This window comes from Bufo bufo, chromosome 8 (genome assembly GCF_905171765.1).
Source record: "Bufo bufo chromosome 8, aBufBuf1.1, whole genome shotgun sequence".
NCBI lineage: Eukaryota > Metazoa > Chordata > Amphibia > Anura > Bufonidae > Bufo > Bufo bufo.
The window spans coordinates 185,126,642-185,153,642 of record NC_053396.1 but is presented as its reverse complement, the minus strand read 5'-3'; the positions used below and the strand labels follow the sequence as shown (position 1 = coordinate 185,153,642).

General features: G+C 43.8%; 1 protein-coding gene across 1 annotated transcript in view; it reads left to right on the top strand.

Annotated features, from left to right (window-relative positions):
• Nucleotides 1–4,491: 4,491 nt before the first annotated feature.
• The window catches only part of LOC120978243 (cytochrome P450 2A6-like), a 90,925-nt gene continuing 68,415 nt past the window's right edge, over nucleotides 4,492–27,001 (top strand). The window contains exons 1-3 of the mRNA XM_040406481.1: nucleotides 4,492–4,716; nucleotides 26,044–26,206; nucleotides 26,682–26,831. Of these exons, the coding sequence (XP_040262415.1) occupies nucleotides 4,540–4,716; nucleotides 26,044–26,206; nucleotides 26,682–26,831 (490 nt within the window). The 5' untranslated portion in view covers nucleotides 4,492–4,539. The remainder of the gene's footprint in view (nucleotides 4,717–26,043; nucleotides 26,207–26,681; nucleotides 26,832–27,001) is intronic.

Genomic DNA, 27,001 nt, shown 5'->3' with positions numbered 1-27,001 from the left:
TTTTGCACCGGGAATCAGGTTAACCGGGCAATCATAAGGACGATGAGGTGGCAACTTCTGGCAACCCTTTTCAGAAAAAACGTCCTCAAAGTCCGAAACAAATGTAGGTAGAGTAGCTATGGAAGCGACTAAGCAATTGCTATTTAAGCAGTTTTCTCTGCAATGCTCACTCCACTCCAATATCTCCCTGGCCTGCCAATCCACCACTGGATTGTGCGCTATCAACCAGGGAAGACCCAATACCACAGGAGTGGGAAGCCCCTCCAGAACATAACATGAAAGACACTCATTATGGTGGTCCCCTACCCGAAGGTGTAAGTTATGGACAATATGAGTGACGGGATGGATTGCCCCCTCTAAAAAGTGACGCCATTCTTCAAACGCTCGTTTAATTGCTAATAATTCCCTATTGCCAATATCATAGTTCTTTTCCGCTGCAGATAGTTTTTTGGAAAAGAAAACACAAGGACGCCATTTGCCAGGAGACAGACCCTGAGACAGTACAGCCCCCACTCCCACCTCTGACGCATCTACTTCAAAAATAAAAGGCTGAGAGACATCAGGTTTGATTAGTACAGGTACCGAGGTAAACCTCTCTTTTAGAGAGGAAAAAGCAATTTTAGCGGCATCAGACCATTTAGAAAAATCAGTCCCCTTCCTAGTCATGTCAGTAAGGGGTTTGACAATCACCGAATAATTTTTAATGAACTTTCTATAGAAATTTGCGAAGCCCAAGGACCGTTGCAGTGCTTTGAGGTTCTCAGGAAGATCCCAATCTAAAATTGCCTGGACCTTCCCAGGATCCATACGGAAACCTGAAGCAGATAATAAATAACCTAGAAACTGTATTTCCTGAACGGCGAAGACACACTTTTCAATTTTCGCATATAATTTATTCGTCCGTAGGACCTGCAGTACTTGTCTGACATGCACCTCATGTGTTTTCAGTTCAGACGAATAAATTAAAATATCATCTAGGTATATCACCACAAACCTGCCAATAAGATGACTAAAAATGTCATTAACAAAATATTGGAAGACAGCAGGAGCATTGGTCAGACCGAAAGGCATGACTAGATTTTCATAATGCCCCTCAGGGGTGTTGAAAGCTGTCTTCCACTCATCCCCTTCCTTGATACGAATAAGATTGTAGGCCCCCCTAAGATCAAGTTTGGAGAACCACCTAGCACCTGCAATCTGATTAAACAGGTCAGGAATGAGAGGAAAGGGGTATGGGTCTCGGATGGTTATCCGGTTTAGTTCGCAGAAATCTAGGCAAGGACGCAGGCCCCCATCTTTCTTTTTAACTAAGAAAAACCCTGCAGCCACGGGTGAAGAAGAGGGTCTGATGTGTCCCTTAGCCAAGCTCTCGGAGATATAATCTTTCATGGCTTGTCTCTCGGGACCCGAAAGATTATATAACCTGGTCTTGGGTAATTTTGCACCGGGAATCAGGTTAACCGGGCAATCATAAGGACGATGAGGTGGCAACTTCTGGCAACCCTTTTCAGGAAAAACGTCCTCAAAGTCCGAAACAAATGTAGGTAGAGTAACTATGGAAGCGACTAAGCAATTGCTATTTAAGCAGTTTTCTCTGCAATGCTCACTCCACTCCAATATCTCCCTGGCCTGCCAATCCACCACTGGATTGTGCGCTACCAACCAGGGAAGACCCAATACCACAGGAGTGGGAAGCCCCTCCAGAACATAACATGAAAGACACTCATTATGGTGGTCCCCTACCCGAAGGTGTAAGTTATGGACAATATGAGTGAGGTTTCTCTGAGACAGAGGAGCAGAATCAATAGCGAATATGGGAATAGGTCTCTGTAGCAGACAGAGAGACAAACTTATAGTTGGGCAAAATGGGCATCTATCAAATTTACCCCTGCTCCACTGTCTAGAAAGAAAGAAATAGTCTCCTTCTTAACACCAAAAATCACAGCTGCTGGCAACACAATTTGAGATGTGCGAATGGAGGAAAAGTATACCCCCTGGCTGACATACTCCACACAGCCTGGGGTAAGTAGTTCCGACGGTCTTTTGTTTTTTAGAAAGGAAGGACAGACATTAATGAAATGACCCCTCCCCCCACAGAAAAAACAAACTCCACGCCTACGGCGAGCCTCAGGAGGACGGACCTGAGGAGTAGTTCCTCCTAGCTGCATAGGCTCTTCTAGGTCCGTACAGACTAACTGCTGCTTCGGAGGGGTTACCAATTGCTCAGGACCTTTCAATCTGTCCCTAAGACGTCTATCTATTCTGATAGAAAGGGACATAACAGCATCCAGGGAAAAGGGGGTCTCATACAGCGCAAGCGCATTCTTAACCCTTTCGGATAACCCAGAGCAGAACTGACTCCTGAGAGCCGGGTCGTTCCACTGGGTATCCGTAGCCCACCTACGAAACTCTGAGCAATACTCCTCTGCTGGCCGCTCTCCCTGTAGTAGTCTCCGTAATTTCGACTCAGCCAGGGCGACTCGGTCAGGGTCATCATATATGAGACCCAAGGCCCCAAAAAAATCATCCACTGACCGGAGAGCCTGGGAATCAGTGGGTAAAGAGAACGCCCAGGATTGCGGGTCCCCCTGAAGCAGGGAAGTAACAATCCCCACCTGCTGTTCCTCATTACCAGAGGCGTGCGGGCGCAGCTTAAAATATAATTTACAGGCCTCACGGAACGTCACAAATTTTTCCCTTCCCCCAGAAAATCTGTCAGGAAGAACAACCTTGGGTTCCGCAGCAACCTGGTTACCCATAGCAACCGCTGGGCTTGCGGTCTGCTGCAATTGCTGCTGTTGCTGGAGGACCGACACCCTCAATCCTGCCACCTCCAAAGACAGGCCTTGAAGTTGTTTTGTCAAAGCAGCAATAGGATCCGTGCTGGATTCTAGATAGGCAGAAAGAAAAAGTATTTTTTTTTTTTTTCTCTACCTACAAAAAATAAGGGCCAGATATAATGTCATGACCGGCGTGCCGATCACATACGTGACGCACGGGGAGGGAAAAGGGAAGGCCCTGTCCAAGGGAGAGGGAAAGGTGGTGACCCCTAACTCACCTTGAGGCTGGCACCTGACTGCCCTGACGTCCCTAGACGGGTTCCTCACCCGTACGCCGATCACGTGCCTAAACCCTGGCTTTCCCTAAGATGAGCCCTACGTAGTGAATAGGGCGGTGGGAACACTAGTCCGCACCACTAACACTAAAGGAAAACACCAAGGAGAGGACAGACAATACAGACAAAACATATAATCCCAGGTGGGCGACAACTGCAGACAACAAAAGCCCAACAGGGATCCGGAGGGTAACGCTCTGGAACAACAACCAGGAATCTCAGCTACTCAGCTCCAGTGGGTCAGTATATAAGTCCAGGCAGGAAGCTCTATATCTGGCAACCAGAGAAGTGAGAGAGGGTAATATGAGGAGGTTGGGAGTGCTGGACAAGAAACAGCTGAGGAGAAGAAGCTACGAATCCCTGAGTGAGCCAAAAAGGGTTGCAAGGTAAACCCAGAAAGTTACCATTAAGAAGCAGCGCGATCTTTATACATAGAGAGCGCAGCCACCTGCTGCAACTTCCTGACCCCAGGTATAACGGAGTCAGGCGTGGCTCTTGACACCCTCGTGAGAACCAGTCCTGCATAAAGGAAACCAGGATGGATCCGTTGTGCTGCCCAGAGACTTGCATTATGACGGAATGCAAAACGGAAGCCTTTAAAAGGCATTCCGTTTTGCTTTCTGTCATAATAGAAGTCTATGGGAATCATAACGAACCTATCTGGTTCCCGTTGTGCAGAAAGCAAAAAAACAGTCTGTCAACAGGACTTTGTCTTACGTCTTGCATAAAAGGAACCAGACAGATCTGTTATGCTGCCGATAGACTTCTATTATGATAGATCAAAACGGAATGCCTCTTAAAGGCTTCCATTTTGACTTCCGGCTTATGGATTCCATTATAATCATGTTATAACGGAAAACAAAAATGGAATCAATAACACTCATGTGAGCCCACCCAAACAGAAGTAAGATAAGCTAATTTGCATTTAAATATTAATTTAAATATTTATTTCCCACAAACCCAAAGAAGAGTTGCCTGGCCTACAATAATACTCATGCGTACTAGGCGCTCTCCATAATTAGAACAAATACTAATCCCACAATGCACTCTCTCTCCTGTTTGGCTGTCTCTTTCAGTGTGTCTCTCCCTCTCTTTGTCTCTCTTTCTCCTCAACATTCTCTTTGAACAGTTTCAGTGTAGCTCTCGTCTTTCACCTACTATCCACCAATACATCAATAAAAGCAGCACAGACATAGCTAAGTAAACTGCAATGCGTGGATGCATTTTTTGAAATGAAGCCATATTGACTGTTGTGAAAGAAGTGTAAGCACTTGCCAACCAATAGTCAGTTTGGAGAAAATGCTCTATATTTTTTTTTCAAACACAGAGGATGACCTCTGTTAACTATATAACGAGCAATCGCTGTCTAACATAACACTGATGATCTAGTGGAGCAAGCATAACATACTTTGCTGCTATCAAAGATGACTCTTACCTTGGTTGAATCCCTTCTTCTGACCCTGATTATTTTAGCACTCATCTACTCTACATGGAATTCTTTATACCGAAGACGTAACTTGCCTCCAGGACCAACACCATTACCCATTGTTGGAAATGTCTTCCACATTAAGAGAGGAGAGATGGTCAAATCATTGATGGAGGTTGGTTTTGAAGAATAAGATCTAAAAAATAGATGGACTATGTAGGCTGTGACTACACCTAGACATTTTGCAGCACGTTCAATTGATTTTATCTATCGAGTAGCAGCAGCAGTCAAAAGGAATAAATTGATTTGCATGTAGAATCAATCAAATTTTCCATAGCTTTAAATAGTTAGTGGGCTGAAAAAGACCATCAAGTAAAACCTGGTATATTGGCAAACCCCAGTTAACCCATAGGAAGTCGCTTAAATGGCATAGATCAATTTGTCAGACAAATATAAACCACCACAGGATTCTCTTATCTGGGGCAAATACTTGTCATTTTGAAAACTATTCTTCATAACTAAGATGTATCATAACTGTTATAAAGCTGGTTCAATTGACTTTCATTGAACTTTTCTCCAGTTCTCTGATATCTTTTATGGACTGGATTGAATATTTGAGGAACGCTCACACCAAAGATTTATGAAGAGTTGTTAAATATATATATATATTTTTTCTTTACAAGCCACGTACTTTTTAACATCAGTCTTATATTTTGTTAGCTTTTAATGCAGAAGACCGGCATTGCATACTGTAGTTAAGTTTTGTTAATTACAATCTTTTCTTTTTTAAGACTCACCCAATAGAAGTCCAACTTATAACCACAATCATTATTTCTTCTGGCAGTACATATAGTGGCCAGTTTATTCTGAGCGCCCACTTAATACTATGTTGGGGCATCTTTTTTCCACGTCCATACATTATGTCCAGCATTTTATGGCACTTTGAGAACCTGGGACAGGATCCCTTATCTGTTGTGTATGTTCTACGCCCGTTTACCTGTACAAGTCTAGAAACTCTATTCTCAGCCCCAGCATCTAATAACAAATTACTAGCACAGTTATTACATTCTGTCCCAGTCTTTGTCCACCTTCTGAAAACTTTCACAAAAGCTGCTCTTGAACAATTCACCAGTGCAGCTTTCTAGCTCATAATCTCAAAAGTCATTTCTATGGAGATGGGCATGCTTCAATGTGAAATCGGTTGCCCATGGGATAGTATTTTTCCATGAAATTCCCCTAGCTGTCCTTCTCGGATAACGGAGAACACAAAATGAAACATAGTCATCATCCTTCTATTTTGCAGGGTCTGCAAGTATTCTTTAGATGTTGTTACCCCGCCAGTAGATTTAATAGACAAAAGTCAAAAGTTTGTCTATGCCTTTCAACAGAAAAGTGCCTGCCACATCTATACAATTAGAAGGGTTTCACCAAAAATGCTATTTATGAGACACCAGAAGACTGTGATGACAACTTTTTTTGATTAATGGAGGGGATGGCAAATATAACTATTTTTACTAGTTCCTCTACTTTTAATATAAGAAACATGGTGGTAAAGAATGGAATGTTCAACTAAAAATGACTCATCTTGACATGAAGTAATGTGCCAATGTTAATAAATCTTTACTCGCACAGAGTCAGAGCCAGATTAAGGGCTCAGGGTACAATAGTAGACAACACCATCTGCAGCAGAGCTATTTTACTGTTGGACTTAATCATTTCTTGCAGCAATAAAACAAATAACCTCTAAGTTCAGTTTTAGCACAGGATTTACTAAAGGAAAGGGCGAATCTTTATATCTTTAAAGGGTTTCTACCACCAGAAATACCGTTATGTAGCTGACTGACATTGGAGATGCGCTAATGTCAGCACTACATAACAGTATGTTTCTAACATTAGTCCCTGCAGCCGTTTTTGTTAAAAAAGCACTTTTATTATATACTAATGAGCCTCTAGGTGCTATGTGGGCGTAAAATCAGCACCTAGAGGCTCCGTCCACTCACCCATTATCCCGCCCAGGTCCAGTGTTATGCCCGCCCAGCTCCTCTTGATTGATGCCACTGTTCCCTGCATCGTTGGCGAAATCCCACGCCTGCGCCTTTCACTTCTGTCTTCGGCGCAGGCGCAGTGAGTGAAGGCCGTTCTCCTGATGCCGGCTTCCTCACTGTGACGCCTGCGCCGAAGACAGAAGTGAACGGCGCAGCCGCGGGATTTCGCCAACGATGCAGGGAATAGTGGCATCAATCAAGAGGAGCTGGGCGGGCATAACACTGGACCTGGGCGGGATAATGGGTGAGTGGACGGAGCCTCTAGGTGCTGATTTTACACCCACATAGCACCTAGAGGCTCATTAGCATATAATGAAAGTGCTTTTTTAACAAAAACGGCTGTAGGGACTAATGTTAGAAACATACTGTTATGTAGTGCTGACATTAGCGCATCGCTATATCAGTCAGCTACATAACGGTATTTCTGGTGGTAGAAACCCTTTAAAACATTGTGTATTTTTTTTTAAGGCAAGGTAAACTTTTAATTGCACAAACAGTATAAGTTAAATATAATGTGTAGTATTGAGCTAATCGAAGGTAACAAAGCAGAATTTGATACAAATTTCAGGAAAAATCCGTATTTCTTGGTGCTTCGTGGTAACAAATCAAATTTTCCAGAAATAGCGGTAAAAAAACAAACAAAAACATACTCACCTCAACCATTTGTTTGTGGAGAGGCCATTGCCGTCATCTTGATTGATGAAAGCGAGCCAAATTTAGCATGCGTTGCCGTCAATACTTATTAAATGTATGAGGCGAGTTTGTATTTTTTTTTAACCCCTGTTTAACTCTAAAAGGCTTCAATGTGACTCTCAGATCAGTCTGTGTTGAACAAAGTATCTGAGAGGTTCAATGATGGGGGTGGGGGGGGAAGGGGGGGGCACAGCCACCTTTCCTTATCATTACTCCCGTTACATACAATGAAAAGCAATTCGTGACTAAATACTTCGTAATAATTTCTAATTTCTTGAAAACTCCGATCATCACTAATAATGTGCAATTCGTTCACCCTAGCTTCAAAAATAAAAAAAGGAAGGAGAAGTGCACTAGCAATAGTCTCCTAGCAGTACACTCAAGAGGAAAAGGACAGAGCTGTATTGAACAAGATAGCTGGCTCCCAAAGCATGTGAAGACCATGTAAAGAGAGTCACCATGCAGTAGACAGATACTCATATATAAGATAGAAAGAAATATAAATAACATGAAAATAAATGCAAAGCAAACACACAATACAGTAGGTTATGTGCAGGGAACAACACAGAATAAAATCAGATGTTAAAATACTGTAAGCCGATAACATGGGCTGCTGAACTCTGGCCACAAATGCATAGATTCCATATGGTATTGTCCGGTAAGTGTTGTAGGTGTTATTTAGCCCTAAAATTAATTAAATGGACCCAGTTTAAATAACTGACAACCATTTTAGGAATAAAGTAGCTTTGTAATCATAGATGATAGTTCATAAATGTTATTGTATAATCGATATGTGGCTTTGGAGGTAATCCATAGCTCACCCGCCAAAGTGAATGTCACTTGACAATATATACTCACTGTTCACTAGAGAAGGCTTTGTGGTTCGCCCGGTGGTCGTTTCGCGGCGAACTTTGCTCATTCGCGGTTCGCCGAACATGCAAACATATGGCGATGTCCCCCTGCGCCATATTCTTTTACATTGTGAAGAACTGTGACCCATGACACATCCATCAGGTGGTACAAGACAGCCAATCGAGACGTTTCAGCACATGGACATACCCCCTACCTTATAAATAATCCTGATAGGGCCACAAAAGTCCTTTTAAGGACTGGTATAGGTGTGCTATCGATAGGTGTGACATATTGAGGGGTGTAATATACTTATTATATACTTTCTAACATAGAAAGTATATTATAGTGCATTTGTATTGTTTTGTTATATTGTTATATTAATTATCACATCCACACTTGTTACCTTGTGTAGGATGTCTATTGTGGTACTTGTGGTTCGCCGCGGGCATCCTCCATTGTATGCATTTTGCTGGGGATTGCCATTAGCAACGGGCCACAAGTGCAGGATTTGCTCCCCTATATATATGCACAACTGCATGTGGGTTTGAGCAGCTCCTGCTAATGCCAACCTGTCTTCTTAGTTTGCATTTGTATTGTGCAGCAGTTGTGTTTGTTTCTGCTGTAATACTGCAGCTATACAGAGGGGCAAACGCTCTTGGAACAAATAATTTCAACTGGTGTGATATACCAGTTGCCCCCCCAAAAAACTGATTGAGACAGGGGTGTGATATACCATTAATGTACTTTCTATATAGTGCATTTGGGTAGTGCAGCATTTGTTTGCGGTTCTGCTGCGTTACCGCAGCTACACATAGTGACAAACGCTCTAGGAACAAATAATTTCTACTGGTGTGATATACCAGTTGTCCCCCCAAAAAAACCTGATTGAGGCAGGGGTGTGATATACCTTCTTCCACAAATACTGCTCTTCTATAGGGACTTTTGTCACAGGGTAATTTTGAAAATGACAGGCAGAGGCAGGCTATTTCGCCACCGTGGTAGGGGTCGGGCAGGTGTACCAGGCCGGAGCCTAAGTGGCAAGTTGCAGAAGGTGCATGCGATTACGTCAAAGAAAGCACCAGAGTTGGTTGAGTGGCTCACTCAGCCTTCCGTTTCTGCACCCTCCTCATCCTCTCTATTTGCACCCTCTATACTCTATGCTGTGTGCCCCTCCAAAGACACCAACACCAATACCATATCCCCTCCGCTCGAGTCAGAGGAATTATTTTTCCATCCATTCCAAGAACTTACCGATGCGCAGCCATTCTTGGCATTGGATCAGGAAGAGGAGGTATCAATGGTCGCCACCCAGCAGTCTGACGACAGTACCCAGATCAGCCAAAGGAGGGTGGTAACTGCTGTTGCTGCCTACTCCGAGATCTCTAATGTCAGTGGTGGTGAAGGTGACAATGATGACATGTCGATGGAAGTCAAATGGGTGCCCACTAGGGTTGAGCGACCCCGAACTATAAAGTTCGGGTTTGTACCGAACTTTAGGATTTTTGGACCCCGGACCCAAACCCGAACATTTCAGTAAAAGTTTGGGTTCCGCGCTTTCTTGGTGCTTTTTGAAAGGCTGCAGAGCAGCAAATCAGCAAGTGTTTAACTCTGTGCCCTTAGAAGCCATCAAAGCCATGCCTACTAATGGCATGGCTGTGATTGGCCAGTGTAGCATGTGACCCAGCCTCTATATAAGCTGGAGTCACGTAGCGCTGCACGTCACTCTGCTGTGCTTAGTGTAGGGAGAGGATGCTGCTGGTGATTTCAGGGAGAGAATAGGAGAGAATCTTTGCTCAAAACGTGAATCTAACTCAGCAATCTACATACATTGTGTTGTGTGGGTGCAGGGCACAATTTATTTATCCTGCCCTGAGCCCAGTGACCGAAAAAAAACAACTTTTATACCTCAGTTAGGTAAGCAGCGGCGGCGGCCATTTTATGCAAGCTCGCTGCATCAGCACTGCATTTGAGCTTTTGGGACATTGAAATCCAAGCACAAATAATCAGTTTGTAAAAAAAAAAATCAAAATTTTTTGGGCAATTTACAACATCTGGTGCATTTGCAGGCTTAGTCAGTGTGCAATTTAAGCTTGAAATACAGCCATAATTTTCTAGGGTTTTTAAAAACACAATTTTTGCCAAAAAAACACTATTTTCCAGATCTGTAAGTGTTAAATTCAAGTTTAATATATACAGCTTTCATATTCTTTTACCAAAAAAACACTTTTTTGGCAATATACAACATCTGGATTAGTGAGTGTGCAATTTAAGCTAGAAATACAGCCATTATTTTCTGGGTTTTAAAAAACACACTTTTTTGCCAAAAAACGGTATTTTCCTGATCTGCAAGTGTTAAATTAAAGATTAATATATACAGCTTTCATATTCTGTTACAAAAAAAACCACTTTTTTGGCAATATACAACATCTGGATTAGTCAGTGTGCAATTTAAGCTAGAAATACAGCCTTCATTTTTGGGGTTTTTAAAAACACACTTTTTTGCCAGATTCCACAATTTTTCTGGTCTTGCAGCATCAACACATGTAAACTTCCAGGGTTATATACTGCTGTCAAATTCAGTTATTAAACAAACACCCGTTTGGGCAAAAAAAGTTTAGTTGGCAGCCTTTGCTGCAGATGCAATTGTGAGATACACCCTTTAATTACAGGGGTTCTATTCAGATATTTAAAATACCGCCATTTGGTGCACAAATCTTTAATTGCGGTCTAGTGTGGGTCAGGCCGTGTGAGAAACACCCTGTATATACAGGGCTTACATTCTTCTATTAATGAAACACCCTTTTTGGGGCAAAATACACAATTGTTGCGCCCTTGCAGCATCAAGACGTTTGAAATTCCCTTTAAATACAGGGGTTTTATTCAGGTATTTGAAACACAGCTATTTTTGGCAAACAAATTTAATTGAGGCCTAGTCTGGTTCAGGGCGTGTGAGATACAACCTTTAAATACAGGGCTTCTATTCAGGTATTTGAAATACAGCCATTTTGGGCAAACAAATTTAATTGAGGCCTAGTCTGGTTCAGGGCGTGTGAGATACACCCTGTACATACTGTCATTCTATTCTACTATTAATTAAACACACATTTAGGGCAAGATCCTAAATTCTAGAAAAATGAGGAGAGCGTCAAATAAGGGACGTGGCCCAGGTCGTGGTGCTGCTGGTGGAGCTCCTGTTGCAGGGAGAGGTTGTGGTTGATCTGTGCCAGCTACACGCACAAGTGAAACCCCTTCCTCAGGTGCGAGTAGGCGACAGAACCTGCAGCGGTATTCGGTCGGGCCTAATGCGGCTCTACGAATGGTGAGGCATGAACAAGTACAGGCAATAGTAGATTGGGTTGCTGACAGTGGCTTCAGTTCCTTCACATTGTCTTCCACCCAGTCTCATGCTGAAAGACAGTCGGCACCTGCAGCCGATGTCCATCAGTTTTTCACCTCACCCCCTTGCAAATCAGCCAAGCAGTCTGAGCCCCAAGTCATGCAACAGTCTCTTCTGCCTTTTGATGACTCTGTTAGCAGAATTTCCCAGGGCCATCCACCGAGCCCTTCCCCAGAAGTGGAAGAGATTGAGTGCACCGATGCCCAACCACTTCTTTCAAGATGAGTACATGGGAGGACCAACGCAGCACATCTCGGATGATGACGAAACACAGGTGCCAACTGCTGGGGCTTTCAAAAGTGTGCAGACAGACAAGGAGGGCAGGGGTGAAGACTGGGTGGAAGATGTGGAGGACTATGAGGTCCTCGACCCCACACGGAATCAAGGTCATGTGAGTGACCTATATAGTTCGGAGGAAGAGGCGGTGGTCGCACAGAGCCACCAGCTCAGCAGAAGAGGGAGCAGCGTGCAAAAGCAGAGCGGCCGTCCTCTAGACAGTACGCTTGCTACTGCCCACCGCAGCAAGGGACCAAGCACACCAAAGCCAGCTCCAAGCAGTTCCCTGGCGTGGCAGTTCTTCAGACAATGTGCTGACTACAAGAAACGAGTGGTTTGCACACTGTGCAATCAGAGCCTGAAGCGAGGCCTAAACGTTCCCAACCTGAGCACAACCTGCATGACCAGGCATTTAAGTGCAAAGCACGAGTGGAGTAGACAGCTTAAAAACTAAGAAAGGTCTCTAGCTCCTCCTGCTTCTGCTGCAGTCTCGGCCTCTTCATCCACCTCTGGAGGGACAGTGCCACCTGCTACCCCGCAAACAGAGGATCTTCCAGCAACACCACCACCTGGGTCACCAAGCATCTCCACAATGTCCCACGGAAGCATTCAGATCTCCATCTCCCAAACGCTGGAGAGGAAGAGGAAGTACCCCCTACCCACCGGCGATCACTAGCCCTGAATGCCAGCATTTCTAAATTACTGGCCTTTGAAATGCTGTCATTCCGTCTGGTGCAGACAGATAGTTTTAAAGGCCTTATGGTGGTGGCTGTCCCACAGTACGTCGTGCCCAACCGCCACTACTTTTCCAGGCGAGCCATCCCTTCCCTGCACAACCAAGTAGGGGACAAAATCAGGTGTGCACTGCGCAACACCATCTGTGGCAAGGTGCACCTCACTACGGATATGTGGACCAGTAAGCATGGTCATGGACATTATATCTCCATAACAGCACACTGGGTAAATGCAGTGGCGTCTGGGCCTGAGGCGGATAGCAGTTTGGCGCATGCCCTACCACCACCGAGGATTGCAGGCGCTTCAGTTTGCCTCCTGTTGCTTCCTCCTCCTACTCTGCTTCCTCATCCTCTACCAGCTCCTCATCCGGTCAGCGCAACACCTTCACTACCAACTTTAGCACAGCCAGCGGTAAACGACAGCAGGCAGTTTTAAAACTTATCTGTTTGGGGGACAAACCCCACACCGCGCAGAAGCTGTGGACGGGCCTTGAACAACAGACCGATGAGTGATTGGTGCCAGTGAGCCTCAAGCCCGGCCTGGTAGTGTGCGATAATGGGCAAAATCTCATAGCAGCTCTGGGACTAGCCAGTTTGACGCACATCCCTTGCCTGGCGCATGTGCTGAATTTGGTGGTGCAGAGATTTTGTAAAGTTACCTCGATATGTCAGAGCTGCTGCATAAAGTGCAGGCCATCTGTGCGCACTTTCGGCGTTCTCACCCTGCTGCTGCTTGCCTGTCAGCGCTGCAGTGTAACTTCGGCCTTCCTGCTCACCGCCTCATATGCGACGTGCCCACAAGGTGGAACTCCACCTTGCACATGCTGGCCAGACTGTGCAAGCAGCAGCAGCAGGCCATAGTGGAGTTTCAGCTGCAACACGCACGGGTGAGTCTCTCGGCGGAACAGCACCACTTCACCACCAATGACTGGGCCTCCATGCGAGACCTGTGTTCCTTGTTGCGCTATTTCGAGTACTCAACCAACATGGCCAGTGCCGATAACGCCGTTCTCAGCGTAACTATCCCACTTTTATGCCTCCTTAAAAAAACGCTGCTTGTGATGATGGAAGAGGATGTGGCACAGGAGGAGGAGGAGGAAGAGGGATCATTTCGTAGGGTTTCCGGCCAGTCATTCCCAAGTGGCTCCGGGGGTGGGTTCCTGCACCCACAAACGCCAGGTACACAATTGTCCAGCCAGGGAACAGTTCTGGAGGATGACGAGGTGGAGGATGAGGAGGAGGAGATGGAGGAGGAGGAACCATGTTCACAGCAGGGTGGCATCGAGACCAGCTCCTGGCCATCACTGGTGCGTGGGGGGATATAGGGGACACAGACGATACACCTCCCACAGAGGACAGCTTTTCGTTTCCTCTGGGCAGCCTGGCACACATGAGCGATTACATGCTGTAGTGTCTCCGCAATGACCGCCAAGTTGTCCACATTCTAACTTGTGCTGATTACTGGGTGGCCATGCTACTGGATCCCTGTTACAAGGACAACGTACCATCCTTAATTCCGTCACTGGAGCGTGATCGTAAGATGCGCGAGTGCAACTGCACGGTGGTAGACGCGCTGCTGGTGGCATTTCCACCTGACAGCGGGGGCACAGTGGAAGCACAAGGCGAAGGCAGAGGATGAGGAAGAGGTCGCCAACGCAGCTGGGGCACCACCAGCACCTCAGAAGGCAAGGTTAGCATGGCTGAAATGTGGAAAAGCTTTGTCAGCATGCCACAACAACCAGCACCACCAGCTGATATGGAACGTCTTAGCAGGAGGCAGCATTTCACCAACATGGTGGAGCAGTATGTGTGCACACGCCTACACGTACTGAATGATGGGTCTGCCCCCTTCAACTTCTGGGAGATGCTGGCCTGCCCTGCAGCCAGTGTATTATCTGAACATGTGTTTAGCACGACAAGGGGGCATCATCATAGACAAGCGCAGCCGCCTGTCCACAGCCAATTGTCTGTTACATTTTTTGGTGAAATTCACAAATTTTTGGGTGTAATAAACCCCTCCTCTACCTAGTTGACAGCTTAATAAATTTCAATAATTTTTCTGTTACATTCTTGGGTTGACATTATACAATTTTAGACGTGAATAAATCCCTGCTCTGAATAGGTGACAGGGAATGCAATTTCAGAAATTCTTCTTTATTTGATGCGCGCCACCTCCTTTGATTCAATGCTTAAACTTTAACAAATTGTACCACATTTGCGCATCAATAATTTGTCCCACATTTCCGCTTTACTCTTTTTGCCCACATTTGGGCTTCTGTATTTTGTACCACATTTGCGCTTCAATACTTTGTCCCACATTTCTACTTTACTCTTTTGGCCCACATTTGGGCTTCAGTTTTTGTACCACATTTGCGCTTTAACAGCTTTTCCCACATTTCCGCTTTACTCTTCTGGCCCACATTTGGGCTTCTGTAATTTGTCCAAAATTTTTGCCTCAATAGTTTTTCCCATAATTCCGCTTTACTCTTCTGGCCCACATTTGGGCTTCTGTAATTTGTCCAAAATTTTAACCTCAATAATTTTTCCCATAATTCTGCTTTACTCTTCTGGTATGAATCACAGAAAAACAGATATGCCACTGACTATACTAGCTAGTCATACAAGCAGATATTAAAGGTGAGACTTTTGCCAATATACTCCTGTCAGGAACACATAGGAGCCCATCATGCACCACGTCACGGTCTCTCAGCATGGCAAGGGTCCTACCACTACGCTAACTATGGTCTGAACACGGTCTGAAGGTGATGAAATCCAGCTCACAGCCAAGCTTCCACACAACCGCATAGCAGGACAACTAATGCAATGTGAATAAAGCAGGACTGTAAGCCACACCCATATCAGACCGTGTGATGGAGGCTACCAGGTGCAAAAGAATGTTTAAATGCCAGGTAAAGGCACATTCAATACATATACAACAAAATCACTGAAATATAGTGGCAAATATGGGGAAACTGCTCAAAACCCCAAACACTGTAGCGTGTTTCTCTTCTGGCCCACATTTGGGCTTCTGTAATTTGTCCCACATTTGCAATTTAACAGCTTTTACAACATTTCCGCTCGATCCCCAAAAAAATTTATAAATTTATCTCCCTTAAATTTGGTCTCTTTTTCTCACGCTCCTTCTCCGGCGTGGAACCCTGATTCTCTGCCAATCGTGATCACCATGGTAGGCGCAGAAAAGAACATCGAAAGTTGATAGAGCAGATATTAAATTGGATCGTGAACATCACGGAGACGTGCATACACAAAATGACTGACAGGAGTCAGCCCCTGCAACTTCTAGGTCTCCAAATTGGGCACATGGCCTGAGCTTGCCCTTTACCCCTTGGAGGTGCCGGCCTGCCAGCGAGTGTATTGTCTGAATGTGTGTTTAGCACGACTGGAGGGGGTTATCACAGGTTGTATTTCCTAATGTTTTGAGGTGTACCCTAATTTAAAAAAATACAAATAAATTCAAGACCAAAAAGCAGTGTAGGCTACATCCTCTTCCTCCACCGCCGATTCCACCTACACCGCCACATCCACCGCCTCCTCAACCTCCTACTCCATATGGACCTCATCCTCCTAGATCAAGATTATAATTTTTTAATTTTTACGTATTTTATGTTATTTAAAGTAATTTCCCTATCCACATTAGTTTGCAGAGCACTTGCCATGCTCTTAACCACATTTTGATGCCATTTGCAGCCCTCTAGCCCTTTCCATGAGATTTTTTACAGCCATTTTAGTGCTCAAAGTTCGGGTCCCCATTGACTTCAAGGACTTCGGGTCCCGAACTCGAACTTTTTTCCAAAGTTCGGCCTAACCTGTCGAACCTGAACATCCAGGTGTCCGCTCAACTCTAGTGCCCACAAGAGAAGAATAAGAGGGGAGTTTAAAGGGAGAGATGGAGCTGTAGATAAGGAGGAGAAGCAGCCAGAACTTACAGTGCACAGGAGGCAAAAAGTAGGCTGCTGATGTATCTAGAACGAGCCATCCTGCATGCACGGTCACATCTTGCGCTCACAGGTCGCCAGCACATGGCTCCGCAGTGTGTGTTTTTTTTAACATGTCCGCTGTTGACAATAGTGTTGCCATCTGCAGCCTGTGCTGTCAAAGCACAAGTCGCGGTAAGCCCAACACACTCACCTAGGGATGTCCACCTTAAGAAGACATCTGGCCTTCCATCTCCAAGCCCAGTGGGAGCAATGCTGTTACAACCCACATCACAATGCTGTTACAACCGGCGCTTCATGTCCTGCCTCTTCTCTTCTCCTCTTTCCTCACGTTTCCTCCACTCCACCATCCACTGTGTCGTAGTAGCGTTCATCTGGAAAAAGGCAGGCCCAAATGTTCAAGCTTAAAAAGATCATGATGCCGGATAACACTCTTGCCCAACGGCTGACTGACAGCTTGTCGGAACTGCTAGTCTGCCAACTACCGTCATATACAGTTGCAAGAAAAAGTATGTTAACCCTTTGGAATGATATGGATTTCTGCACAAATTGATCATAAAATGTGATCTGATCTTCATCTGTCACAACAATAGACAATCACAGTCTGCTTAAACTAATAACACACAAAGAATTAAATGTTACTATGTTTTTATTGAACACACCATGTAAACATTCACAGTGCAGGTGGAAAAAGTATGTGAACCCCAAGACTAATGGAATCTCCAAGAGCTAATTGGAGTGAGGTGTCAGCCAACTGGAGTCCAATCAATGAGATGAGATTGGAGGTTACAGCTGCCCTGCCCTATAAAAACACACACCAGTTCTGGGTTTGCTTTTCACAAGAAGCATTGCCTGATGTGAATGATGCCTCACACAAAAGAGCTCTCAGAAGACATACAATTAAGAATTGTTGACTTGCATAAAGCTGGAAAGGGTTATAAAAGTATCTCCAAAAGCCTTAATGTTCATCAGTCGAAGGTAAGACAAATTGTCTATAAATGGAGAAAGTTCAGCACTGCTGCTACTCTCCCTAGGAGTGGCCGTCCTGTAAAGTTGACTGCAAGAGCACAGTGCAGACTGCTCAAGGAGGTGAAGAAGAATCCTAGAATGTCAGCTAAAGACTTACAAAAGTCTCTGGCATATGCTAGCATCCCTGTTAGCGAAACAACGATACGTAAAACACTAAACAAGAATGAATTTCATGTAAGGATACCACAGAGGAAGCCACTGCTGTCCAAAAAAGTATTGTTGCACGTTTACAGTTTTCACAAGAGCACCTGGATGTTCCACAGCAGTACTGGCAAAATATTCTGTGGACAGATGAAACCAAAGTTGAGTTGTTTGGAAGAAACACACAACACTATGTGTGGAGAAAAAGAGGCACATCACACCAACATCAAAACCTCATCCCAACTGTGAAGTATGGTGTTGGAGGCATCATGGTTTGGGGCTTCTTTGGACGGATTGCTATCATCGAAGGAAAAATGAATTCCCAAGTTTATCAAGACATTTTGCAGGAGAACTTAAGGCCATCTGTCCACCAGCTGAAGCTTAACAGAAGATGGGTGTTGCAACAGGACAACGACCCAAAGCATAGAAGTAAATAAATAACAGAATGGCTTAAACAGAAGAAAATACGCCTTCTGGAGTGGCCCAGTCAGAGTCCTGACCTCAACCCGATTGAGATGCTGTGGCATGACCTCAAGAAAGCGATTCACACCAGACATCCCAAGAATATTGCTGAACTGAAACAGTTCTGTAAAGAGGAATGGTCAAGAATTACTCCTGACCTTTTTGCACGTCTGATCTGCAACTACATAACGTTATTGATGCCAAAGGAGGTTCAACCAGTTATTAAATCCAAGGGTTCACATACTTTTTCTACCTGCACTGTGATTGTTTACGTGGTGTGTTCAATTAAAACATGGTAACATTTAATTCTAGAGGTGGGAAGAATCCAATTTTTTTGGATTACACATTTTATAACTGTACTGGAGCAGCAATGGGGTGTCTGTGGATGACACTGTTAAGGGATGGGGGTCTGTGGATGGCACTGTTATGGGGTGGGGGGGTCTGTGGATGGCACTGTTATGGGGTGGGGGGGTCTGTGGATGGCACTGTTATAGGATGGGGGGGGGTCTGTGGATGGCACTGTTATAGGATGGGGGATCTGTGGATGCCATCCACAGATCCCCCATAACAGTGCCATCCACAGATCCTCCACCCCATAACAGTGCCATCCCCAGATCCTCCATTAACAGTGCCATCCCCAGATCCCCCATTAACAGTGCCATCCCCAGATCCCCCATTAACAGTGCCATCCCCATCTGGAGGGTTTCTTTGCTGGGCTGGACTTTTATAGCCCCCCAAAATTTTACTTGCATCCCTGTTCTCTAAAGGGGTGGTTTGAGGGGGCTGTCCTAGGGGTGGGTAGGGGCATGGCCAGGGGAGGGGGGTGAGTTCCACCACCTTTTCTCTGAGAAAAAAAGCCCTGCGATCAGGTATGATGATAAGAAGAGGGGTGAGTTAACTGACTAGCAGTGGGACGCCACTACAGTCAGATACAGAGACAAGTTGAACATCAAGCAGTAAGTGAATAATGAACTGCATGCAACTAACCCCTAATTAGAAATAATACCCGATAATAATCTGCTATACAAGTGAGACCACTTACCGAGCTAGATATCAAAATACTGTTGATTAACATTGAACAAGTGCACTGCATAAATTGCACTTTATCAACTATATCTTATCAATTGCACTTTCTTAACGTGGAAGATTATATGTGATATTTTAATAACTACCTCCAGGAATTTCCATCTGAATAATTTTTAGCAATTTTTAGAAATTGTAGATACTGATTTATATTGTCATACACAACAATTGGGAATAATGTTTTTTAAATGTATGTAATTGATTGATAATATTGTGAATAACTTGTTATTATAATAAATATGTTGTACCCAATGTGCAGTGCCAGATATTGAGTGCCCACTATACACATATATATATATTACCATTTCTTAATTGTGGTTGGGGTGAACCACAGCTTAGTGAGAGCACCTGTCTGTGATAACAGGAGGGGTGAGCCACTATCTACATAAATTATGATGTTGTATCGATCAGGTAGTGTAAGGGTTACGCCCGCTTCACAGACATTGACAGACCAAACTCCCCTTTTAATGTACCGCAAACAACTGCAAACAACCGCAAACAACCGCAAACAGTCCATTTGCCCAACCGCAAACTTCCGATTTGCACAAGGTTGGATACCAAGCTAACCATGTCCCGTCGATGTCATTGGAGATTTCTTCCTCCACCCAGCCACGTACAACACCAAAGGTCCCCGAAAGGTGAATTGAATTGATTTTTCAAATGGGGAGATGGTTAAAAAAACGCTGGCTCCCTCCCCTTTGTTTGAATCCATGCCACGGTCACTGCGTCGTGCAATTTACTGTCACACCCGATATGAGTGCTATTTTCTGTAGTTCTCTCTTCTCATCAGTTTAATCCCTGTTACGTCCCCAATCTGGGGTCCATTTATTAAATTCATTTTTCGTACGGGGAGATGGCTTGCAACTGTGATTATATCACAGAAAAAGATTAAATATAATTTTTTTTTATCTGCGAGGTATTTTCTGTCACACCCTATATGAATGGTGTGCACACAGTACTGTCTGTGACTGAGCCTGCAGCCTCTCACACACGGGCAGGCAACTGCAATATATATATATATATATATATATATATGTAACGGAACGCCTAGCACCCCGACCGGGTACCTCCATCGATAAATGCTCCTAGTGCTTCCAGAGGACTCCAAGCACTCCACTCGAGACCGTCAGCACTGCAGACCCCACAAACCGCCGAAGCTTGGTGGAGGTCTCTCCGTCTCCTACCCACCCTGGACCTACGACAAGGCTCCAGGCTCCAGTGGGTGAACCTCTCCTAAATCCAGAGACAGGAACCAGGAGCAAGCTCTTACAAGAGCTTATACTCAGGGGAGTATTATGATAAAGCAATCCCCAAGAGTGTAGTTATCCCATGAGCCAAACATGAGCCAAGACTTCATGAAGGTATAAAACAGGAACTGACTGTACTTCACGTACAGCCTCTTTTATTCACAAACCAAAAACATAGTACTGCCCACAGGGTTTTGAAATACAACCAATCAATATATTACAACACATACAATGTAAGTACAGCAACCAATCGTTCACGCCCCTAGGGGGCCAAAAGGGAGACTGCAACACAGGACAGATATGTAGCAATTCAGGATACAGACACAACACATCCCCACAATGCATCATGGTTTCCTCCTCTCTGTCCTGGAGACAACTGGGGAGTAATCCAATTATCTCTCAGGACAAAGGGAAATCGCCAATACACATGTGGAACAACAGGACAGGAATCCCCACCCAAACACACAAAATCCTCCCTTCTGTCTGTGATATAATTATGGATTAACATAACTATCACAGACAGTAAAAATACAGTTTTTAAACATACTCTATAACTTTAAAACCATACATTCCATCTCCATAAAAATTACATATTTAAACTCAGCATACATCAAATATAACCACTTCCAAAAATCACACAAATCCCTCCAGCGGATCAAAAGTTAAGTGGAAGTCCTTTATGACCGACCGCAAGCACAATTTCCTGCCCAAAACAGTTCCATAGATTTGGGCTGTGCGGTTGGTCAATTTCATGCAGAAAAACTACTAAGTCCCATCTTCGAACGGGACTTAGTCTCTGGAGCTGAAAGTTCCGTATGGAAGAAGGTAAGGGTCAGCGGTGTTCGTGTATTTGCGCATCCGATTTTAGTTCCACAGAATCTTTAGTATACACCGCTGACCGCGTTCGGTCCTATTAACAGTCCAGACATGCGGTATAGTTCTGTTACACTGTTCTTGAAGGGTAATATGTCCCGGGGCCATAGTCGTAGAGCAAGAGGCTGGTAAACAGGCCTCTCCAAAACCCAGTGGCGAGGTTGGTTTCGCCACAATATATATATATAAAAATTTTAAAAAAAGCAGACTGATGTACCAGCCCTGAAAAGGGCTTTTTGGGGTGCTGTCAGGATGCTGTTCTTACAGCAGATGAGTCTGTGGACACAGAACACTGCCCTAGCTAACGCTTTCCCTATTGAATCAGCAGCAGCAGCACTGTCCCTCCTCTCACTGAGAATGCAGATTCCGAATGAATCTAAAATGAATGCTGTCCAGGAGGTGGGAGGGTCTGGGAGGGAGGGTCTGCTGCTGATTGGCTGGAATGTGTCTGCTGACTGTGAGGTACAGGGTAAAAATTTACTCAATGATGATGTATAGGGGGCGGACCGAACATCGCATACGTTCGCCCGCTGCGGCGAACGCGAACAAGCTATGTTCGCCGGGAACTATTCGCCCTCAAACTATTCAGGCCATCTCTAATGTAGATTTCTGCGGCCATTTGATGAGATCACCAAACTGGTCAGTCGCAGCCAGGGCGCCATCAGTAACAACGTACCTTACACCTTTTTTCTGGAGCGTGCATTGCATCATGTCATTGATCAAGCTGTCGAGGAGTAGGAGCAGGAAAATGAGGAAGTCGCAATGCTGGATGAATTCCCAGGGGGGCTACTCCATCTGAGACAAGTCAACAGGTGCCTGAAGAGGAGTTAGAGGAGGATAGTGCGGGGAGGAGGAGGACCAAGAAGAGAAGGTTTTAAACTTTTCTGGGATCCCTGGTGTTGTCCGTGGCTGGCGGGAGGAGACCGAGGACGACATTATCCTGGACGATGAGCAAGAGCCAAGCCACTCCACCGCTTCTAGTTTAGTGCAAATGGGGGCCTTCATGCTCCAGTGTTTGAAGAAGGACCCCTATATAAAAAGCATAAAGGGCAAGGACCAGTACTGGGTGGCAACGTACTTAGACCTCCGGTACAAACACAAAATGGCAGACATGTTACCAGCATCACAGAGAGCTGTCAGAATGCAGCACTTCCAGGCCTTGCTTCGAGAAAAGATGCGATCGATAAACAGTTGTGGGTACCAATCCAACAGCGCATGCAAGAAGAGGGCAGTTTGAAGATGTGTTGGTCACTTCGGATATGAGATCATTACCCATCGACAGCCACCCTCTGGGAACGCCTCAGGGAACGCCTAGACCACCAGGTGTCCAACTACATCGGGTTAACGGTCGATGTAGACGCTCTGAGAAGCGAGGAACCCCTTGACAACTGGGTGTGCAGGCTTGACCTGTGGCCAGAGCTGGCACAATTTGCCATGGAATTCTTGGCTTGCCCCTCATCCAGTGTCCTGTCTGAAAGGACGTTCAGCACATCAAGGGGGATCGTGACCGTTAAGCGCACTTGTCTAGCTCACGACTACCTCAGATTTCTAAAAATTAATGAGGCATGGATCTTGGAGGAATTTAACACATGTGACGAACACGTTTAATTGAATTTCCTCATGATATCCCACAAATATCCGCCACCACCCAGAACGAACAATGTTCCCTGTATTAGGTAAATACAGCGGCATAAAAGACATTTTCTGTCCGTTGAATGCCTAATGTTTTGGGCCTCGGAGGAATTCAACACCTGTGAAAAACACGTGTTTTTAACTGTTATCATTAGGGTTTTTTTCAAGAGGGGGGATTTTTGTTAGCCATGTTTTTGATCCAATTTTATATTTTTATAGGTAATTTAAAGATATGTATTTGACCTATATTTGTACTGGCCTTCAGTAAAATTGATGTCCATTGACCGTCTAATAGTCCTCCAGCCACATAATCACTTGATCGTTTCTGTACGCTGAATGCATAATTTTTGGGGCCTGTAGTCCACTGGCCTGCTGTAAAATTGATTTCCAATGACCATGTAATCTACCTCCAGCCACATACTTACTTGTTCTTTTCTGTACGTTGAATGCATAATTTTTGGGGCCTGTAGTCCACTGGCCTGCTGTAAAATTGATATCCAATAACCGTGTAATCTACCTCCAGCCACATACTTACTTGTTCTTTTCTGTAAGGTGAAGGCATAATTTTTGGTACCTGTAGTCCACTGGCCCGCTGTAAAATTGATATCCAATGACCGTGTAATCTACCTCCAGCCACATACTTACATGTTCTTTTCTGTACCGTGAATGAATAATTGTTGGGGCCTCGAAGGAATTCAACACCAGTGACGAACACGTGTTATCGAATTTCAACTAATATAATTTGTGTTTTTTGCAATAGGGTGGATTTCGTTAGCCATGTTTTTAATCCAATTTTATATTTTTAGTTCTTTTAAACATATGTATTTGGCCTGTATTTGTACTGGCCTGCAGTAAAATTGATATCCATTGACCATGTAATATACCTCCGACCACATAATCACTTAAACTTTTCTGTCTGGTGAATGCCTAATGTTTGGGGCCTGTAGTCCAGTGGACTACAGTGAAAATTTTATCCATTGACCGCACAATGTACCTCAAGCCACATAATCAGAATTTATTTTATGTCAGGTGAATGCCTAATTTTTAAGGCCGGCACTCCCGTGGCCTAAAATAAAAAAAATTCTAGGCTCTGACAGGGCACATTTCAGAAAATTTTTCTTTAAAATGCATAAAAATGTCCCCTGATTAAGATACATATTTTTGGTTGGAATGTTGGTCATTGATCTCCCTCTAGTATGTCACTGTCCATGTTGTGGGACTATTTGTGCACTTCTACTAAGTATTTTGTGGCTGCAAATATGAGCTAAAGATTTTTCAGGTTCGCCTGCCATTAAAGTAAACTTGCGGTTCACAAACATTTGATCGCAATCGCGTTCTTGAACCGTCCAGGCCGATGTTCGTCCATCACTACTGTTCACATCAACAGTGTAGACACAGTTATACAGTATGTACTCACTGTTCACAGCAGCAGTGTAGGAACAGGTATATAACATATACAAACTGTTCACAATGGTGTGGTGTAGAGCAAGCCATTTTATATACAGACACCAGTGTAAAACGTGCTCCAATGGTCTGCATGCCAACTAAAAACAATGCTTTGGTGAAAATACCACATGAAATCTACTAATTTACTGCAATGGTCCAGCAGCCCGCATACTGTACATAAATTCTACAGATGTTTTGAATAAAAATTATTCCAGCTCCAAGAGGATATAGAATATGGTGTAATATTCTGTAATAGTTTAAAGAGCAGTGGTGCTATGTGCAGCAAATAGTGACTTCTTGGAGCAGGCACAATATTCTGATGCAAAATTAACCTCCACCACTTGACGATCAGTACCGTATATGTACAACAGACATCAACATTTTTGAGATGGCATCCGCTTGTTAGAGAAATGGGCGCCATAGGTTTCTGCTGTTTCAAACAGCAAAAGCTTGAGACTAATGTCTGCGATTCTCCTGTTCCAGTAACAGACTCCCCCCAGCTGAGACTGGGGAAGCTGTTACATAGCTGGGATAGCCTGGAGCCTGATTAAGGCTCCAATACCTATCACTGGTATATTCCAATACAGAACAACTTCAAAAGAAACATTTATGGTTATCTCACCTTGGTCTCTTAGTCCCCAAACTAGATACCTGAGGGCAAGGAGACAATCCTGGACTGGAAACAGGCTATCCTTAGTTTTTGCTAATGCCATGAGTAAGGAATAAACTTCCTGAGTCTGAAATATTTTGGCTACTGATTGCTATCGTGCAAGGTGTTTTTAATCATAACTTAATAAAGAAGATATTTTTTACAAAAGTGCTGAAGAAGGGGATGTATTTTATTGAATAATTCTAATACAGGCTTGCAGGTAGCAGCACTGCATTGGAATACACTGAATGCTGCACTCTTTAAATATTTCAGAATCCAAGTGGTAATCCAATGTTTGCTTGTTATAGTCACCTAGGGTGACAAAACAAGGAGAAAAAAGTTTTAAAAAATAAAAAAGTTCAAACTACACCCTTTACCTAAAATTAAAAGAAATATTTTTTTTTTTTTAATTGGCATTGCCGCATCTGAAAATGTCCATAATATTAAAATATAAAAATATTTATCCCATACAGCGTTAATGGAAACAAATTCTAAATGGCCAACTCTCACAAAAAAATGAATGAAAAGTGATCAAAAAGTCATCCCAAAGTGGTATCAATGAAAAGTACAGATCTCCCCACAAAAAAGAGCCCCCCCCCCCCCCCCCCACAGGTCCAGAGATGTAAATATAAAAAAGTTAAGGGGAATAGCTTGAGAGCAGGCTATCTTTTTTAATACAAAGAAGATCTAATGGGTTACCCTAGTAGAAAGCGATTGGCTCCAAATGGCGCTTTCTTTGGGTTGACCTTTAGACCCATTATTGTGGCAGTAGCCACTGGGTGCTACTCCAGTACTGTGGTGTCAAAGTTGGTGATATGGATCATGCCTGGAATGAGAGTTGATACGGTTATAGAATTGCCTGGTGGATGAAGGCAGGACTCTTGGGCTGACATTGGTATTATAATGATGAGAGATATCCTTATATAGCAATGCACTGTATAATGGATATTATGTTTTAATATTTTCATATTTTATACTTTCCTACAGTTTAAAGAGAAATATGGCTCAATATACACTGTGTATTTTGGACATTATCCTATAGTTGTCTTGTCTGGTTACGACACTGTCAAAGAAGCATTAATTGACCGTGCAGAGGAATTCGCGGGTCGGGGAAGACTTCCCACCATTGATCAATTTATGAAAGGATATGGTAAAGTTGTCTATATTCTATACTATTACTTGTTTTACACTCAGTAAAATATACAGGTGAAACTCGAAAAATTAGAATATTGTGCAAAGTTCATTTATTTCAGTAATACAACTTAAAATGTGAAACTAACATATGAGATAGACTCATTATATGCAAAGCGAGATATTTCAAGCCTTTATTTGTTATAATTTGGATGATTATGGCTTATAGCTTATGAAACCCCAAAGTCACAATTTTGAGGTATACTTTGCTCAGGGGATATGGATTAATTAGCTGACTAGAGTGTGACACTTTGAGCCTAGAATATTGAACCGTTTCACAAAATAAAAATTTCAAGCTGCATTAATGCAATTCTTTTTAATTTGCATTACTGAAATAAATGGCCTTTTGCACGATATTCACATTTTTTGAGTTTCACCTGTACACACATTGGTTGTTTTTTTTTTGTTTTGTTTTATGTTTGTGTATTTTTCAGGGGTCGTTTTTGGCAATGGGAGTAGATGGAAGGATTTGCGCAGATTTTCCCTTGCAACCCTAAGAAATTTTGGCATGGGAAAGAAATCCATTGAAGAAAGGATCCAAGAAGAAGCCCATTTTCTCATAGCAGAGATCAAATCCCAAAAAGGTATTTATATACCCACTATCCAACATGACCAAATCATAGTATAGTGTAATCATTATAGACTAGCAATGCTATATAAAAAGGTAAATACATATCCGACCTCGAAGCTGACAACCCATATGTTATGGACCTGTTCACCTGAACATAAAAAGGAAGACTCACCTATCCGTGGC